Source organism: Pholis gunnellus (genome assembly GCF_910591455.1).
Source record: "Pholis gunnellus genome assembly, chromosome: 21".
Lineage (NCBI taxonomy): Eukaryota > Metazoa > Chordata > Actinopteri > Perciformes > Pholidae > Pholis > Pholis gunnellus.
This window is the reverse complement of record NC_136548.1, coordinates 19,690,244-19,709,259: the sequence shown is the minus strand read 5'-3', so window position 1 is coordinate 19,709,259 and position 19,016 is coordinate 19,690,244. Positions and strand designations below refer to the sequence as shown.

The window sequence follows — 19,016 nt, the reverse complement described above, 5'->3', positions numbered from 1 at the left end:
TCTTTACTGTGTGTGTGTGTGTGTGTGTGTGTGTGTGTGTGTGTTAGAAGTAGCTCTGCAGAGGTTCTCCCAGGATGTTCTCCATCTCCTGAACCACCTTCTGGACCTGCTGCTCCACCTCCTCACACTCATCTGAAACACACACATCACTGATGAGACATCTACACACATACACATATATATATATATACACACACACACACATATATATATACACACACACACATATATAATATAGTGCGTGTGTGTGTCCTCACCCTCCATCAGCTCAGCCAGGAAGGGGATGGTCTCTGGAAGGAGGACCATGTAGTTCTCCTTCAGTTTAGAGGCCAACTCCATCAGCATCAACAGAGAGGAGAAACGCACCTGAGGAGAGGAGAGGAGGAGAGGAGAGAGAGGAGGAGAGAGAGAGGAGGAGGAGGAGAGGAGGAAGTATTCAGATATTTTACTGCAGTAAAAGTACACATTTATATGTATGTATCTCTCTCACTGTGTGTGTGTGTGTGTGTGTGTGTGTGTGTGTGTGTGTGTGTGTGTGTGTGTGTGTGTGTGTGTGTGTGTGTGTGTGTGTGTGTGTGTGTCCTCACCTTGGAGTCCTGGTGTCTGGTCTTCAGGAGGATCTGGTAGTTCAGAGTCTTCCACTGGGACTCGTCGGTCAGCGCCACAGAGAACTGACCCACACAGGGGACCAGGTGCTGGGTCACCATCTGCTGGTAGACCTGGTCTCCTCCAGCTGTGTTCTCCAGCTGCAGGGACCAGAGACACAGGTGTGTGTGAGACAGGTGTGTGTGAGACAGGTGTGTGTGAGACAGGTGTGTGTGTGTGTGTGTGTGTGTGTGTGTGTGACCCTCACCTGGTCCACCAATGGGATCATCAGAACTTCAGCTCGTTCTCTGCTGATGAACTTGTGAGAGTCGAACATGAAGATCTTAAAGAGACAGTCGAGGACGGAGAAGAGCAGCAGAGAAGACTTCTCCTCACAGTCAAAGAGACACTCTGAGGGACACGAGACACCAGAGACCAGACATGAGACATGAGACATGAGACACCATCAATCATCATCAGGATTCAGCTCAAGGTTATAAGAAAATAAATCATTTAAAATAAAATTAAATATATTACAATTAAATGTAATTCAGTGTAATAAATAGAATAAATCAAAGTAAAATATTATATTATAATAATAATTCAAATTGAAAGACGACATTAAACAATTAAGTGTAATAAAATAAATAAGATGAAGTGAAATAACTTAATTAAATATAATACTAAACACAATAGTTACTTTATTTAAATAATGTAAACATATAAATCACACACTATGTAATAACAACAACAACACCAATAACAATAATAATAATAACAACAATAATAACAACAATAATAGCAATAATAATAATAATAATAATAATAATAATAATAATAATAGCAATAATAATAACAACAATAACAACAACAATAACAATAATGACAATAATAACAATAATAATAACAACAATAATAGCAATAATAATAATAATAATAATAACAATAATAACAACAATAATAACAATAATAACAACAATAATAGCGATAATAATAATAATAATAATAACAACAATAATAATAACAATAAAACAATAATAATAATAACAATAATAATAATGACAACAACAACAATAATAATAATAATAATAATAACCTGTCTTGGAGCGGTTGGTTTGTCGCAGCAGCTCAGAAAACGGTTTCACCAGATTTCCAGCGAACAGGACGAAGAGTCCTTTGAGTCTCTCTGAGATGAAGTTCACCAGACGGTAGAAAGTCAGGAGACGCTCTTTAGTGTCCGACTTACTCCAGTCAAACAGCTGAGAGACAGACAGACACACAGTCAGACAGACAGCTGAGAGACAGACAGACAGAGAGACAGACAGCTGAGAGACAGACAGACAGCTGAGAGACAGACAGCTGAGAGACAGACAGACAGCTGAGAGACAGACAGCTGAGAGACAGACAGCTGAGAGACAGACAGACAGCTGAGAGACAGACACACAGTCAGACAGACAGCTGAGAGACAGACAGACAGAGAGACAGACAGCTGAGAGACAGACAGCTGAGAGACAGACAGCTGAGAGACAGACAGACAGAGAGACAGACAGCTGAGAGACAGACAGCTGAGAGACAGACAGCTGAGAGACAGACAGACAGCTGAGAGACAGACAGCTGAGAGACAGACAGCTGACAGACAGACAGGTTACCTTGAAGAACAGCGGTCTGAAGGTGACCTCTGATAGTTTCATCACCATGGTGAGCAGACAGTCGATAACATGACCTTCGACCTCCGCCGTCTTCTGCAGATCTCCCTGCAGACAGAAGTCAGGGGTTAAAGCTCCAGACGTGAACCAATGACGTCTCTGCTAGAGACCTGTCGATCACAGTAGCCCCGCCCTGAAGCATCCGCTGCTTCATGGTCTGTGTGACTCTACATGACCATCGCGCTGTACTGAAGGAGACTTGGAACACCTGTGAACAGGGACCCACCTGACCGTGCTGGGCTCTGAAGTCCAGCGCCACGAGGAACAGGGAGGTGAGCTCTGATTGGTGGAAGCTGAGCTGGTCTTTGTCCATGTGAGCGATGTGTTCCTTCAGGATGCTCATCAGCGCCCCCAGCTGACGCTGCAGGAAACACAGCCGATCACATTATGAAGCTTTATGTGACATATTCAGACTGTTAGTGAAATGCATTCTGGGAGATGTAGTTGACTTCTATCTTTCTTTTTAAATGAAAGCAGACGATGAAAGAAGTTTCCCTCCAGAACTACGAGAGACAGGAAGCAGTTCTCTACCTTCCTGTCCAGCACCATGCTGCTGTAGCACCTGCTGAGGGTGGGCAGTAGGACCCTGGGGGGCAGCCGGGTGGCGAGGGAGCTCCTGAGGGAGGAGAGACGCGTCGTCAGCTGAGCGGCGGCCGACGAAGAGGACGAGGAAGACTCCAGCAGACGAGTCAGCCGACACACCCGGGGGGGGGGGGGCCAGGAAGTGAAGCGTGACCTGGTGAGCTCGTTTCCTGTGTGGGCGGCGCCGCTCAGGCGAGGCGTACCTGTGAGGTGGTGTCCTGCAGGTACGGGCTCATGAAGTGAGGCAGCGTCTCGGTGACGCGCTGCAGGGCGGTGACGGCGCTCAGCAGGTAGATCTCATTGGTCAGCAGCTCCTTCCTGTGCGTCAGCGTGGTCAACACCGCCGGCATCAACCTGGGGACCAAACGGTAACATCAATAACCTATAATCATACATCACCATGACCAGGATCAATCTCAGTGACATCATAGACACACACCGCGGGAGCTGAGGGATGGCGAGGGCCTTCAGCGCTCCGACCACCTCGGCGACGCAGAGCAGAGCGCTGCTCGTCACGTTCTTCTCCTCCTCCGTCTGCATCACGACGTCCACCGTCCGCTGCAGCACGGGCACGAACGCCTCCTGGTGGGCGGAGCCCAGACTGCGACAGAGCAGCTTGAGGCTGTAGAGCGCCGTCTGTCGGTTGATGGCGTGCTCCGCCTCCTGCCCCGCCTCCGTCACCTGACAACTACTTTTACCCACAATGCTCAGCAGGTCGCCGATCAGCTGTAAGAGCACAGTGACCTGAGAACAAAGAGATGAAATAACGTTAGACGTTAGAATGACGTCATGTGAGTCAGAGAGTAATCCGTCGTTATTAATCTGATGAAGAACTGAAATCAGATCACATTATTCTACATGTAAAGCACATTATATGAGTTATTAACATGTTACATCACCTGTGGCTCCTCCCACTGAGTGCGCTGCTGCAGCTTGTTGTTCAGCAGCTCCATCGCTTTCCTCCTGACGGACGCCAGCTCGTTACCCATCAGCCCCCTCATCACCGTGATGAAGGTGTCCGCGGGCAGCAAGGAGTTCACCTGAGAGCAGGAGAGTGATGCACACATCTGCACTGATCCTTGTATTTAGATATATATATCTATATATATATATAGAGATGGTTTATTGACCTTATCCAGGACTTCGTAGGCCTTGTTGAGCAGAACCCTCCAGAACTTGGCGGTGGGTTTGTCGGCGTTGTCCTCCACACAGCGAGCGACGGCGTGGATGTAGCGCAGGATCTCCTCCAGCAGCCTGAAACAGCAGCGAGCCGTTAAGCTGCTGCGTCACACACACACTCACCTCGAAGGCGTCGCTTTAAACTCACCTCTGCTGCAGAGACTCGTCCACGGCGTCGCCTCCGTCCGCCACCTGAACACAGAGCAGCACGTTTACAGACGTCACAGAACAACACGGGATCCTGAACGCTGCCGCGGAGACGCCGCTCACCTTCCCGATGAAGCCGGCCGAGCCGAGCAGCTGAGCCATGAAGGAGACGGAGAGGAACTTGAAGTGTCTCAGCTCTTTGCTGCTGTGAGCCTCCAGACTGAAGATCAGCTCCTCCACCTTCTCCTCCTCCTCATCCTCGGCCTTCTTCTTCTTCTGAGGTCCCGGCCGGCGCTTCACCGGAGCTGCACGAGGAAGAAGAACATCCAGAGACGTTCGTGTTAGTTTTCTTCTTCTTCGGTCTGAATCCAGCAGTAACAGAGACGTGAGTGACTCCTCACCGTCGTCCTTGTCGTCGGGCAGCAGCAGGAGGAAGGAGAGGATGCTGATGAGGGAGGCGAGCTGATCGCTGACCTCGAACTCACAGCAGAGAGAAATCCAGAAGTCCACGTCTTTCTCCAGAGCTGCGTCCTGAAACATCAAACACACGTTTTACTTCCTGCTGTGGGATCAATCGAAGTCTCAGACTACAACTCCCACAATGCCTTGCTGCTACACTCGCCTTCTCGCCGGTGGAGCTGGCGGTCTGCGTGGCGTGCAGCTTGAACTGGAGGAGCATTAGGACCCAGAGGAAGCGGGCGGGGCCCAGCGTGGTCACCAGCTGACTGAGGATGGGGAGACGGCGGTGATCAGGAACGTGAGGAAGAGCGTCGACGAACACGTGAAGAACACGAGTCACCACGGACACCACGCGAGACGAAGAGCTGCCGTCAGACAGCTGGTGGGCCTGAGGAAGAGGAGGAGGAGGAGGAAGGTTAATGGATCTCTCCATCCTGGAACTCTCCGTCTCCAGCAGCGGGTCTCCGGTCTCACCTGGATCAGAGCCGGGATCACCATCTGCACCGTCTGCTCGATGACCCTGAAGCTGTAGGCGTCGTCCAGACGCATGATGTTGGCTCCCATGAAGGTGAAGATGGGCATGATGTTGTGGAGGACCTTCTCCTGGAGGAGCACACACACACACACACACACACACACACAGACAGGTCAGACCATCATCACTACGTTCTGTTAGATCACAGCAATGCTTTAGATGAAGACACTCACGGGGAAGATGGCGGCGGCGGCGCCCAGCAGCAGCAGCGCGTGGTGGTGAGTCTGCGGCATGTCGGACGCTCTGATGCACTGAACCACCAGCTCCACGCTGAACTTCTCTTCATCCAGCACGTCTGAGGAGGAGAACATGAGGAACATGAGGAACAGGCTCAGTTAGTTCCTGCAGAGGAAACGGTGTTCGTGACCCGTCCTCCCTCCGGTGACCTACCGGGACCCACGGCGCCCCCTTCAGGACACAGTCTGTGGCAGATGTTGAGCAGGCAGCTGAGCAGCAGCTGCTTGGTGTACTCCATGTTGTGATCATCTGGACCCGGCTCCAGACTCCTGAGAACACAACACATGTCAGAGCGTCTGTGAGTCACATCACTCCGACGAGGACCTGAGTGATCAGAGACGTTACCTGGAGAGCAGAGAGAACAGAACCGGCACCAGCGTCTGGGCGCTCTTCAGCTTCTTCTTGTGCTGCAGCAGCTCCAGGATCAGAGTGACTCTGTTCCAGGACACAGCGCCCTCCTGTGGACGCCCGTCACCGGCCTCCTGAGGCCTCCTGATGGAGACACACAAGAAACATTATAATGAGTACCTCACTATTGTACTTTAGGACAGTACTTGTAAATAAACTCACCTCAGGCTCATTCTGCGGCGGCTCTGCTGCACCGTCACGCTCACGGTGGGTTTCTCAGGAGGAGCGAGCTCATTGGCCACCAGCCGAGCGTCCAGCGTCAGCTGACACAAAGAACAACAACAACAGGTCAGCTGACAGGTCAGCAACAGACAGGAAGTGATGTCGACAGAGGCTCGGGCTGCTGAGCAGCTGCTCTCACCGCTTTAAACACGCTGCTGATGGTGTTGGCCACCAGAGGACTCCGGCTCTCCACCAGCACGTCCAGCATCACCGACAGAAGCTTCTGCTGCACCGCCTCGTCTCCGAGGGCCGAGAAGAACGGCCGGGTGATCTGAGAGGATGAAGAGGCAGGATGAAGAGGCAGGATGAAGAGGAAGGATGAAGAGGCAGGATGAAGAGGAAGGATGAAGAGGCAGGATGAAGAGGAAGGATGAAGAGGAAGGATGAAGAGGCAGGATGAAGAGGAAGGATGAAGAGGAAGGATGAAGAGGCAGGATGAAGAGGCAGGATGAAGAGGAAGGATGAAGAGGCAGGATGAAGAGGAAGGATGAAGAGGAAGGATGAAGAGGCAGGATGAAGAGGAAGGATGAAGAGGCAGGATGAAGAGGAAGGATGAAGAGGAAGGATGAAGAGGCAGGATGAAGAGGCAGGATGAAGAGGAAGGATGAAGAGGCAGGATGAAGAGGAAGGATGAAGAGGCAGGATGAAGAGGCAGGATGAAGAGGAAGGATGAAGAGGCAGGATGAAGAGGAAGGATGAAGAGGCAGGATGAAGAGGAAGGATGAAGAGGCAGGATGAAGAGGAAGGATGAAGAGGAAGGATGAAGAGGCAGGATGAAGAGGCAGGATGAAGAGGAAGGATGAAGAGGCAGGATGAAGAGGAAGGATGAAGAGGCAGGATGAAGAGGCAGGATGAAGAGGAAGGATGAAGAGGCAGGATGAAGAGGAAGGACTGTACATCAGTGCGGTTGGGGACTGTACCTCTTTCTCTCTCAGACACACGTATGTCAATGCGATCTCTATTGATGCGCCATCGATCGTCCTATCTACCTCCGCCATATTGTTTTGTAGTTCCATGTGGCACAGCCACGTTTAGATTACATCCGCCGTTGTCCGAGTGCTTCTTATGGTTAATAATCTAATAATCATATAATCTGATCTGCACACTGACCTGTTCCAGGGCGATGATCTGGCAGCTGGGGGACTCGGGGTGCGGCTGGGTCGAGGTCTTCAGAGCTCTGACAAACAGATCCAAACAGTTCTGGTCCTCGGCCAGCAGGGGGGCCGACGCCTCGTTGTACTTCCCCAGGACCAGGTGCGTCAGCCGGGTCTCGGCCCGCAGCGGCGGCGGGGCGTCGGGGCCGCTCTGCTCCAGGAGATGATCCAGAACCGGAAGCAGCTCGGACAGCACGGCCTGAGGGGAGAAGACACACGTGATGAAAACCACTTGTCGATGAGAGGCGAGTGTTTACAGGCGTGTTGCTGCGCTCACCTGTCCGCTGACGTGGCTCAGCGCTCGCAGCAGGCTGCAGGCGCTGTAGGTCGGGCAGCTGGGAGTCTGAACGCTCTGCAGCAGCTGCTGGATCGACGACCGCAGCTTCTCCTGCTGAGCCGTCGCTTTAACAGACGAACACTCGTCATGAAGCACGCCGAGAGCCTGCAGCCGCCAACACAGAGAACAGTTATACCATGTACTTATACATATATCTATATATATCCCGTCTCACGTGACTCAGGCTCACCTGGCTCAGGTACGACGGGTCGGCGATGATCTCCTCCGAGGTCTTCAGAAGCTTCTCTGTGATTGGCTGGAAGGGAGAAGCGCCGGCTCCTGATAGGCTGTGCAGCGCGCCGAGGGCCGCCCTCCGGACCTCCCGAACCGGAGAGGTGAGACAGCAGAGCAAGGACGGGACCACTGAGAGGCAGACAGACAGCGATTGTCAACTTCTTAGCTTAGCATGTTAGCATGTTGCTGAACCCAGATGGACCCTTTAATGAGTTTTGGTTTTACCAGGCGAGTCGGCAGCGACCAGCTGCTCCAGCGTGGCGGCCGGCTGGGCGCTCAGCAGAGCTCCGCCCACGTACAGAGCCCGGGTCTGCAGGACGGCGCCCACCTTCACATCCAGCTGGTCACCGTGGTCACTGCTGTAGCCCCACAGCACGCACAGGAAGCGGAAGAGCATCAGCGGCTCGCTCAGGTGAACCTGGAAGAGGGCGAAGTTAAGAGTCACCTTAAAGGAACATTTAGAGAAAGCCTCTCTGAGTCAGACCGATACTGGTTAGCTTAGCTTAGCATAAAGACTGTAAACTGGGGAAAAGGCTAGTCTGGCTAGTCTTTATGCTAAGCTAAGCTAATCGGCTGGTACAGATCGTCTTCTCTAATTCCACAACCAGAACGTGAATAAAGCTAATTTTACCAACATTTTTCATTATTTCAAAGTAAAAAAACAACAATCGATGTGAGGTGAATCACAGGTGTGATGGGTAAACAGGAAGTGACCTCATACCTGGATAAGCAGCTTCATTAAATCTCTGAAGTGGCCAGCTGCCGGCCCCTCGCCGGCACCGCTGATGATGACACTGAAGAGGCGGCAGATGAGCCCCAGATAACAACAGGTGTTTGTGTCCAGCTTCTCCGGGTTCCACCACACGTCACCTGAAGAGACGTGAACACACGACATGGTGAAGGTCTCTACAGGTGAACTCACCTGAAGAGACGTGAACACACGACATGATGAAGGTCTCTACAGGTGAACTCACCTGAAGAGACGTGAACACACGACATGGTGAAGGTCTCTACAGGTGAACTCACCTGTAGAGACGTGAACACACGACATGATGAAGGTCTCTACAGGTGAACTCTCAGTGACTGAGGTGGACTTACCTTTGAAGGACATGTTGTGACACCTGAGGGAGGAGATGAAGTCTCTGAGCAGAGAGATCAGGACGAAGCTGAACTCTCTGTCCAGCCGCTCCACCGGCTGCTGGCCACACCTGCTCAGGTACAGAGTCATGGCTTCAGAGAAGGAGGGGGGGGCAGCGACACAGCGCCCAGCTTCCTGTTAAATCAATAACCAGGTCTCAAGAAAAGACGTTTCTTCATCAAATATTCGTTTAGAAATGAAATGTTACTTTATTTTATAAATAATCCTAAACGAGATCCATATCTTTATCTTTATCTTTACTTTAAACATCAAATCATTATTATCGTCCTTCAAGGGTCAAATGAAGGTCAACGTCTTCCCTTCTTATTTAGAATAAAGTTAAAAAGATGTTATGAGATCAAATCTGTCCCCGTCTGCGTGTGACGTGATGAAGTGTTTGGTCCTCAATGATGTGGATCCGGTCTGACCTGCGTGGCCTCCCTGATGACCTCCAGCAGCGGCGCCTCCAGCAGCGCGTAGACCCTCTGAGCGGTGAGCAGGTGCTGGGTCTCGCTCAGCTCGCCCAGAACCAGCAGCAGAGTCTTGGTCAGGACCAGGAACGAGGCCCTGGACCTGAGGCCGGAGCCTCGGTGCTGCTCCACCGACAGAGCCAGCTTCTCCATCTGAAGAGCAGAGACACACAAACGTAAAGTCATCACTTCCTGCTGTTTGTCTGATAAACTACACAGCTTCAAGAACACAACTTCACCCTCTGAGGGAAAAGAACGCTTTCTTTAAACAATCGCCCAAACTACACCGTTTATCACAACCACAAGCGTTAATAACAGACATAATCATCAGATTTTCATCTTTCCGACGGTCATTGAACACATCATGTGTGATAAACGCTTCCGTTCGAAGAAGCACCCAAAGCTGTGATATTTCATCAACATCTCAACGTCTCCTCTAATAAAGAGTTCACGTCAACCAGAGAGCAGAAGCATTAAAGTGTGAAACTATGACGTCATCATTGATTCATCTGAGACCAACAGTCATGTGACCACAAGAGAGGAGAAGCTCTGACCGCTAACCGCTAACCGCTAACCGCTCAACACTCACCGCGTTCCGTCTGGAGAAGTTCTCCATCTTCACAAGGTTCTCAGTCAACGTGGAGACGAGACGCTCGTTGGCCAAACCTACGAAGTCCGGTTCACCGCTTCTCTTCAGGAGCTCGTCCAGTTCTGAGAGACCACAAGAGACCACAAGAGACCACATGAGACTCACGAGACTCTTATGTTACAGTGATTGTATTATAAATCTTTAACTGTTTGCATGAGCTTCACCTTGAGCCCAGTTCAGGGTGAGCGGGTGTCGGAGGACGACGGCGCTCCGGGCGACGCAGGAGGCCAAGCGGAGCTCTGAGGAGGAGGTGACCACCAGGAAGGGCAGCAGCCTCCAGCCCGTCTTCTGCAGCAGCTCCGTGTCCCCTTTTCCCAGCCGGGGGTCGGACAGTAAACGCACCGCCTCCGTCAGAACCGGCAGCCTGCAGGAGACGACGCGGAGCTCAGAGTTACTGACGACACCCGAAGGCATCGTTTACGGGACAGCAATAACAATATGATGATGTCATTATAACGTGACATCATTTACAATAATAAACGTGTTCTTCTGTCATTTTAGATTACGTTAATGTTATGGATGAGTGTGTAGTTCACTGACCAGCGCTCAGCCACCGACAGATCGCCTCTGTGCAGCAGAGACAGCAAAGAGGACACGGTGTCCTCGGGGTCCAACACGTCCAACAGCACCTGAACACAACCATCAGCTGATCCTTTAAAACAACACTGTGCTGTTTGACCTATAGGGGGCGCCGCTGAAGCCTTCACTCATCCACCACACCTGTCCCCCACCGCCACACCTGTCCCCCACCGTCACACCTGTCCCCCACCGTCACACCTGTCCACCGCCGCCACACCTGTCCCCCACCACCACACCTGTCCCCCACCGTCACACCTGTCCCCCACCGTCACACCTGTCCCCCGCCGTCACACCTGTCCCCCGCCGTCACACCTGTCCCCCGCCGTCACACCTGTCCACCACCGCCACACCTGTCCCCCGCCGTCACACCTGTCCCCCGCCGTCACACCTGTCCCCCGCCGTCACACCTGTCCACCGCCGCCACACCTGTCCCCCACCGCCACACCTGTCCCCCGCCGTCACACCTGTCCCCCGCCGTCACACCTGTCCCCCGCCGTCACACCTGTCCACCGCCGCCACACCTGTCCCCCACCGCCACACCTGTCCCCCACCGCCACACCTGTCCCCCACCGCCACACCTGTCCCCCACCGTCACACCTGTCCCCCGCCGTCACACCTGTCCTCCGCCGTCACACCTGTCCTCCACCGTCACACCTGTCCCCCACCGTCACACCTGTCCCCCACCACCACACCTGTCCTCCACCACCACACCTGTCCTCCACCGTCACACCTGTCCTCCACCGTCACACCTGTCCCCCACCGCCACACCTGTCCTCCACCGTCACACCTGTCCTCCACCGTCACACCTGTCCACCGCCGTCACACCTGTCCTCCGCCGTCACACCTGTCCTCCGCCGTCACACCTGTCCTCCGCCGTCACACCTGTCCTCCGCCGTCACACCTGTCCCCCGCCGTCACACCTGTCCTCCACCGTCACACCTGTCCCCCACCGCCACACCTGTCCCCCACCGTCACACCTGTCCCCCACCACCACACCTGTCCCCCACCACCACACCTGTCCCCCACCGTCACACCTGTCCCCCACCGCCACACCTGTCCACCACCGCCACACCTGTCCCCCACCGTCACACCTGTCCCCCACCGCCACACCTGTCCCCCACCGCCACACCTGTCCACCGCCGCCACACCTGTCCACCGCCGTCACACCTGTCCCCCACCACCACACCTGTCCCCCACCGTCACACCTGTCCCCCACCGTCACACCTGTCCCCCACCGCCACACCTGTCCCCCACCGCCACACCTGTCCACCACCGCCACACCTGTCCACCGCCGTCACACCTGTCCCCCACCACCACACCTGTCCCCCACCGTCACACCTGTCCCCCACCGCCACACCTGTCCCCCATCACACCTGTCCCCCATCACACTGACCTCTAGGACTTTGAGAGCGGCAGACACGACCTCCGGCACGTCGTCCTTCAGTCGGTCCATGACGGCGTCTTTCAGGAAGACTTCGTCCAAACTCTGCTGCTGAGAAACATGAGATGTGTGGTGATTTATACCTGCAGTGTGTATTTATACCTGCAGTGTGTATTTATACCTGCAGTGTGTATTTATACCTGCAGTAGTGTGTATTTATACCTGCATGTTTCTTAATAATCAGAGAAAACGACGGGGCCCAGTTTAGAGCCTTGAGGAACTCCAGCAGTGTGTTTGTAGATGAGAACATTATTCTGAAGTAGTTCTACTGAAGACTGGATATTTAGTAGCGTCTGCCGTACCTGTGCGGAGGTGAGGACGTCCATCAGGTGATCCAGCGCCGACACTCGGACTGAAGGCTGCGGGTGTTTCAGACTGAGGAGCAGCGACGTGTCCGAGTCGCCCATGATCTAAACAGGAAGGATTCATTACGAACACCAACATCATGAGCAGATACTTCTGCAGGACCAACAACACAATACTGCGTGTACCTGGTACTTCCCACTGCTCATGGACAAAGAGAGGAACTGGTGGTAGAGACGTTTCTGCTCACTGCTGCTGAGGTCGGTCACGTGAGCCGCGAGGACGCCGTCCAGAGCGGCACAGTATCTGAGGGAGGACAAACCCAGAGCTAATGCTAACTCAGAGCTAATGCTAACTCAGAGCTAATGCTAACTCAGAGCTAATGCTAACACAGAGCTAATGCTAACACAGGGCTAATGCTAACACAGGGCTAATGCTAACTCAGAGCTAATGCTAACACAGAGCTAATGCTAACTCAGAGCTAATGCTAACTCAGTGTTCCTCATGACAGACGGACGTGTTTTATATGTAAATGTGTGAATAGAAGTGATTTCCTTGACAGTAACAGACTGTGAGTTTATAATAACCACGTTCTCTTCATCTGGTTGAAGATTTAACAGTAAATATTAAGACCAGCTGGTACGGGAGCAGGCGGTCTCACCTGGACTCGAACAGGCGGACCAGAGGAAGCAGCCGGCGGTCGAGGGCCGACGTGTCCTCAGCAGAGCGCTCAGACTGACTCAGATACTCGTCCAGCATCAACCTGCAGCACAAACACCTGAGATGAAGACTTGAACAGCAGCGACGTGAAGAAGAGCAGAGGAAGAGGAAACACGTGTTGTTGTTGTTTCTCTGAACATGAGAGTAGGTTCAGGTTTTCTCTCTGTGGTCCTGATTTTCAAAATAAAAGTCCTGCTCCTCTATGAAATAGAAGCTTCATGAGTCGAAGCAGAGAACTAGAACACGTTATGACGACATCATATATTGATCATATATTTTATAAAAACATATAATTTATAAATCCAACATGTTTCAAGTGTCTACAAGAGTTCATGTCAGTGTGTTATAAATATGAAACTATTGACATGTTTCTGCCTCCTCCTCTCTCCTCCCCTCCCCCCTCCCCTCCTATCCTCTCTCCTCTCTCCTCCTCCCTCCCCTCCTATCCTCTCTCCTCCTCCCTCCCCTCCTATCCTCTCTCCTCTCTCCTCCTCCCTCCCCTCCTATCCTCTCTCCTCCTCCCTCCCCCCTCCCCTCCTATCCTCTCTCCTCCTCCCTCCCCTCCTATCCTCTCTCCTCTCTCCTCCTCCCTCCCCTCCTATCCTCTCTCCTCTCTCCTCCTCCCTCCCCTCCTATCCCCTCTCTCTCTCCTCTCTGCTCACTTCCTGAAGTTCAGTCAAAGTTTCTGTGATTCGAGGTGTTTCTGTGTTCAGAGGTTTCATGTTTAATCGTGTTTTAACACCTTCTTAAACATCTTTATGGTTCTTTTGTGTTATTCACTCTTCATGACTTTGTACCGACTCCTCCGCTCTGGATAAACAGACTTCTATCTTATGTTGAGCGAAGACGAAGACGAAGGCGTGTTTACCGTGCCACGGTTCGGTCCAGGCCGCCGGTCAGAAGGACGGACCGCAGGACGGACTCCAACACGGCGAGCTGGTCCGTCTGCGTCTCGGCTGAGCTGCAGGTGAACCCGGCGTGGACCAGGTGAGGCAGCAGGCTGCGCAGCAGAGGACCGACGTCGTGAGAAGCCGCCATGACCTGCAGCGTGGAGGCCAGCGCCGGCATGGAGCTCAGACGCTCGAAGGCTCTGAGGGACAAAGCAGAAGTCGTTGACTAGCTGAGACCGGGCCACACCAGGTGTGACGCCAATCCCCGGTCCTACCTGGGCCCGGCGGAACCCTCCTTCTGGTTCTGCAGCAGCACCACGAGGCAGCCCAGACCCTCCTTGGCCAACACGGGCTCCCTGAGCAGAGACCTGCTGACGTGGGCGGCGAGCGTGTCGACCAGACTCGCCTCCATCACCACCTTCACCGCCAGCTGGCACACGATCATGAGGGTGGCGGCTTTGTAGTCCGTCAGAGGCGACTTCAGACCCTGAAGGGACGAGGAGGACGCTGATACCACAACTTTATATGTGAAACGTTGAAGAAAGAAGAAGAACGCCGTGACGTTACCTTCTGAACGAACGGCAGCAGCTTGGAAATGATGGCGTCGGACACTTTGTCCACCGCGTCCAGAGCCGAGACGATGGAGGAGGCGTAGAAGGAGAAGATCACTCTGAGCTGGGAGCAACTTCCAGAGTGACCCGAGTACGCCTGAAGGAGAACAAGAAGAGGCGTGACGTCAGCATGACGCAGCATGTTGTTAGCGTGTGGTTAGCGTGTTGTTAGCGTGACGTTACCTGGATGGCGTCGGTGACCAGACAGCAGATGAAGTCCATGAAGCTCAGGTCTGTGTAGCAATGAGTGATCAGAGTTCCTCTGGACAGCGGCACGCCGGCTTTCTGAGGACGCAGCACAGCGTTCATAACAACATTCATAACATTTATAACAACATTCATAACAACATTCATAACAACATTCATAACATTTATAACAACATTCATAACAACATTCATAACAACATTCATAACATTTATAACAACATTCATAACATTTATAACAACATTCATAACAACATTCATAACATTTATAACAACATTCATAACATTCATAACAACATTCATAACATTTATAACAACATTCATAACATTCATAACAACATTTATAACATTTATAACAACATTCATAACATTCATAACAACATTCATAACATTTATAACAACATTCATAACATTCATAACAACATTTATAACATTCATAACGACATTCATAACAACATTCATAACATTCATAACAACATTTATAACATTTATAACAACATTCATAACATTCATAACAACATTCATAACATTCATAACAACATTCATAACATTTATAACAACATTCATAACATTCATAACAACATTTATAACATTCATAACGACATTCATAACAACATTCATAACATCCATAACAACATTTATAACAACATTCATAACATTCATAACAACATTCATAACATTCATAACAACATTCATAACATTTATAACATTCATAACATTCATAACAACATTTATAACATTCATAACGACATTCATAACAACATTCATAACATTTATAACAACATTCATAACAACATTCATAACAACATTTATAACATTCATAACATTTATAACAACATTCATAACATTCATAACAACATTCATAACATTCATAACAACATTCATAACAACATTTATAACAACATTCATAACAACATTCATAACAACATTTATAACATTCATAACGACATTCATAACAACATTCATAACATTTATAACAACATTCATAACAACATTCATAACAACATTTATAACATTCATAACATTTATAACAACATTCATAACATTCATAACAACATTCATAACATTTATAACAACATTCATAACAACATTCATAACAACATTCATAACAACATTCATAACATCATTCATAACAACATTTATAACAACATTCATAACAACATTCATAACAACATTTATAACAACATTCATAACAACATTCATAACAACATTCATAACAACATTCACAGAGTGACTACAGTGGGCGGGGGGGTCGGGGGTCAGACCTGCAGGCCCTGCAGCCAGTTCCAGCGGTTGGTGGCGTCTTTGATCTTCAGCAGCTGCAGGACTCTGACGAACACGTTGGTGTCGTGATACGGCAGCGCGCAGGACAACAAGCTGTCGCTGTTATACAGCTGGATGTGGAAGCTGCAACACAACGACACACAACGAACATTAACATTAACTAACAACTAACATTGACTGAACGCACTCTAAAGAGTGTTTACACACGAGATAATACAGAAATGTGGATTCTTTTCTTCATTAATTCACTTGTTTCCTGATAGACGTGAACACACGACATGCCGAGTGAATAATGAAAGAGAAGCGATTAGAGGACTCGTGTCTCTGAAACCCTGAAGACACGTCGTTGACACAGAGTCAGACTGTAGGAAGCGTACCGGTGGACCAGCCACTCCAGGCACTTGTGCGCCGGTTTGAGGAGGAAGTACGGGGAGAGGCGGGTGAGGAAGAGCGAGATGCCGGCGTCCAGCTTCTCGTTGACCTCTTTGGACTGGACGCTGCGCTCCAGGGTCAGCGAGGATCGGCTGAACAGGGTGTCCTGGAACTCCAGGAAGGCCGGTTCGATTCCCAGCAGCTCCTCCAGCCCAGTGCAGCCTGGGGGGGGGGGGGGGGGGGGGGCAGAGGTTAACGTGGGGAAGGAGTGACCTGCTGGTCTCTGGTGATCATTTGAGACCCAGGCCAGGACTCACCGAGGGCGTAGAAGGTGCTTCTGTCCATGGAAGCAGCATCTTTGGGGTCGAAGAGGAGCGAGGCGACCTCTCTGTGCGTCAGCAGGTTGGAGTCGCTCTGAGGCAGCGCGAGCCTCTTCAGCTGGTGGGCCAACGACGTCATGGTGGTCTCAACCTGAGGACACACACACCCAGATAAACACGTGGACCTCAGCTGCCCCTGAAGGAGACAGACCTTCAGTCTGACACGCTGGTCTCACCAACAGAGCAGCAGCTCATGAGTCACATTTAAACGAGCTTTAAAACAAAGCGACCAAGAGGATCTTTAGCTTTAGATGAAGTCTGAACCCGTTCCAGTGGAGAGAGAACACTTTATGATATATATATATATATTAATATTCTCACTTCTTCCATTGTTTCTGCAGCTCTGTGAAGCTTCACTAACTTCTGTTCTGGTTTTAGGTTTACTTTGTAACATCGAACTCTGGAGCATTTACATCAACGTTTGTATGAATGTGTCGCTCATGAAACAAACCAATGAATCAGATTAATGACGTTCAGACCAGAGGAAGATAAACGGCTCATTCAGCAGTAACTCAGTGACTTTAGATGAACTCGTTACACTAGATCAGAGCTGATGTTTTACTCTAGAAACACGCGTGTTAGCTTCTTAGCTTCTTAAGCTAACCTCTCGATTTCTCACTCCTGAAAGAAACCTCGCCGGTGAAACGAAACTAAATGTCTCGCGACCACCGGAACAGCATCACGTTAATGGTAAATCTGTAAGTTACTAATAAATAGAGAAGAAAAACACTCCAACCTGTTTACTGTAACTTCAACAAACACGTGAAACGTGAAATGACCTCGTTCCGGGGGATTCTACATCCGGGTCACGCACGCAGAGTTACTAGCCAATCACAGCTCAGCGGGGCGGGACTTAGGAGACGAGTACTGGCCAATCACACATTAGTATTTGTATTATTTAAATAGTTTGTTTGTTCTGTAGCTAAGAACTGTGGCGATTGATGTACTTGTACTCTGATACTTGTACTGCAGTACATCTCAGAGGATTCAGATACTTTACAGAACAAAACAACAGAAGTTTATTAAATCATTTAATAATTGTTTATTTTATGAAATGTATCATTGGATAGATACTTTATTTATCTCCAGGGGAAATGTGTTACAGCAGCAAAACATACAAAGTAACAATATTAAGTATTGAAAAATGCACAATATATACAGTAAAATAACAGAGTAGGACATATTAAATATCAGAATACAGGAGATCAAATAACACAAATGCACAGTATAGACAATGAAATAGAATCGTGTTAAACTAACTAACTAGCTATTAAAACATTGGTGCAGCAGCAGTGAGCGGTGTAGTGGTGTGGAGGAGGATCATTATAGAGTCTTATAGCAGAATGTTCTCCTGGATCTGGATCAGTCTGTCCCTGCAGCAGGTGGCGCAGAGGGGGGTCCTGGTGATCCAGTATGGAGAGTAGTTTCTTCAGAGTCCTCCTCTCCACCACCTGTTCCAGAATGTCTTGTTTGCAGCCAGTGATGGAGCCTCTGAACCAGTCTGTTCAGTCTGTTGGTGTCTCTGGCTCCAATGCTGCTCCAGCAGACTCTGGAGAGGTCTGACCACACTGACCACACCAGACTGGTAGAACATCTCCAACATTTCGCTGCACACGTTGAAGGATGGAAGTTTCCTCAAGAAGAAGAGTCGACTCCTCCCCTGCTTGTAAACAGCGTTGATGTTGTTCTTCCAGTTCAGTCTGTTGTTGATCACGTGGGGAGGTTGTTTTAAGGACGCTCCGGTCGGTCGGTCGTCAGTTGTCGGTCAGCATGATGAGCGCGAGGACGCTACGGAGTCTTCATCATGTCCACAATCATCTTCATCTTCGTCATCATCACGGGCGGTCAGCCGGGATCATCGGAGCACCTTTCTCCAGGGGACAGGTGAGTGTGCACGAGGACACGGGGCGGCGCGTTCGTGTGAGAGAGCTGTAGTTATTGTTGCTGTTGTTGTTGTTGTTGTTATTGTTGTTGTTGTTGTGCTGCAGCCTCGCGGAGGAGTGGAGAGAGGACCGGACCTGATCAGAGCCGCGGGACTCCTCAACAGACTGCACGAGCAAGGTGACGTCCGCGTGCGTGCGCGTGCGTGCTATTCACAGAAGTATTCAGGTCCTCTACTGAAGTAAAAGTACTAATACATCACTGTAAATCCTACTAAAGTACAAGTACATAGTATAATATAGTACAAAT

General features: G+C 50.3%; 2 protein-coding genes across 3 annotated transcripts in view; one reads left to right on the top strand and one right to left on the bottom strand.

Annotated features, from left to right (window-relative positions):
- Nucleotides 1-8: 8 nt before the first annotated feature.
- heatr1 (HEAT repeat containing 1) lies at nucleotides 9-17,609 on the bottom strand. Of its 2 annotated transcripts, none has more exons than XM_079182268.1 (44): nucleotides 17,563-17,609; nucleotides 16,764-16,917; nucleotides 16,452-16,668; nucleotides 16,056-16,197; nucleotides 14,770-14,871; nucleotides 14,543-14,683; nucleotides 14,251-14,462; nucleotides 13,954-14,175; nucleotides 13,027-13,128; nucleotides 12,554-12,671; nucleotides 12,365-12,472; nucleotides 12,015-12,113; nucleotides 10,583-10,671; nucleotides 10,207-10,406; nucleotides 9,983-10,104; nucleotides 9,352-9,546; nucleotides 8,884-9,058; nucleotides 8,507-8,655; nucleotides 8,011-8,203; nucleotides 7,742-7,914; nucleotides 7,492-7,656; nucleotides 7,171-7,413; nucleotides 6,200-6,331; nucleotides 6,001-6,101; nucleotides 5,776-5,922; nucleotides 5,584-5,699; nucleotides 5,367-5,488; nucleotides 5,133-5,261; nucleotides 4,822-5,046; nucleotides 4,601-4,730; nucleotides 4,323-4,504; nucleotides 4,201-4,244; nucleotides 4,004-4,127; nucleotides 3,773-3,913; nucleotides 3,313-3,617; nucleotides 3,078-3,227; nucleotides 2,823-2,994; nucleotides 2,518-2,652; nucleotides 2,235-2,339; nucleotides 1,682-1,844; nucleotides 854-996; nucleotides 588-746; nucleotides 258-366; nucleotides 9-132 (listed from the first exon to the last, which is right to left on the bottom strand). In XM_079182268.1, exons 2-44 carry the CDS (start codon nucleotides 16,903-16,905, stop codon nucleotides 44-46), a joined length of 6,432 nt encoding a protein of 2,143 aa, XP_079038394.1. In that variant the 5' UTR covers nucleotides 16,906-16,917; nucleotides 17,563-17,609; the 3' UTR covers nucleotides 9-43. The 2 variants fall into 2 exon arrangements, with proteins under 2 accessions (XP_079038394.1, XP_079038395.1); XM_079182269.1 differs by having other exon boundaries at nucleotides 12,015-12,110.
- Nucleotides 17,610-18,344: 735 nt separating this feature from the next.
- arg1 (arginase 1) overlaps nucleotides 18,345-19,016 on the top strand; it is a 5,151-nt gene continuing 4,479 nt past the window's right edge. Inside the window, exons 1-2 of the mRNA XM_079182152.1 lie at nucleotides 18,345-18,710; nucleotides 18,815-18,887. Of these exons, the coding sequence (XP_079038278.1) occupies nucleotides 18,597-18,710; nucleotides 18,815-18,887 (187 nt within the window). The 5' untranslated portion in view covers nucleotides 18,345-18,596. The remainder of the gene's footprint in view (nucleotides 18,711-18,814; nucleotides 18,888-19,016) is intronic.

What these genes read in the sequence shown, in the direction of transcription:
- heatr1 (XM_079182268.1), bottom strand. Translation starts at nt 16,905, where the DNA reads ATGACGTCGTTGGCCCACCAGCTGAAGAGGCTCGCGCTGCCTCAGAGC. An exon ending in TGGTCACCGACGCCATCCAG is followed by an intron (nt 14,684 to 14,769) that starts GTAACGTCACGC and finishes GTTCTCCTTCAG; the next exon opens with GCGTACTCGGGTCACTCTGG. An exon ending in GCATGGTGCTGGACAGGAAG is followed by an intron (nt 2,653 to 2,822) that starts GTAGAGAACTGC and finishes TGTTTCCTGCAG; the next exon opens with CGTCAGCTGGGGGCGCTGAT.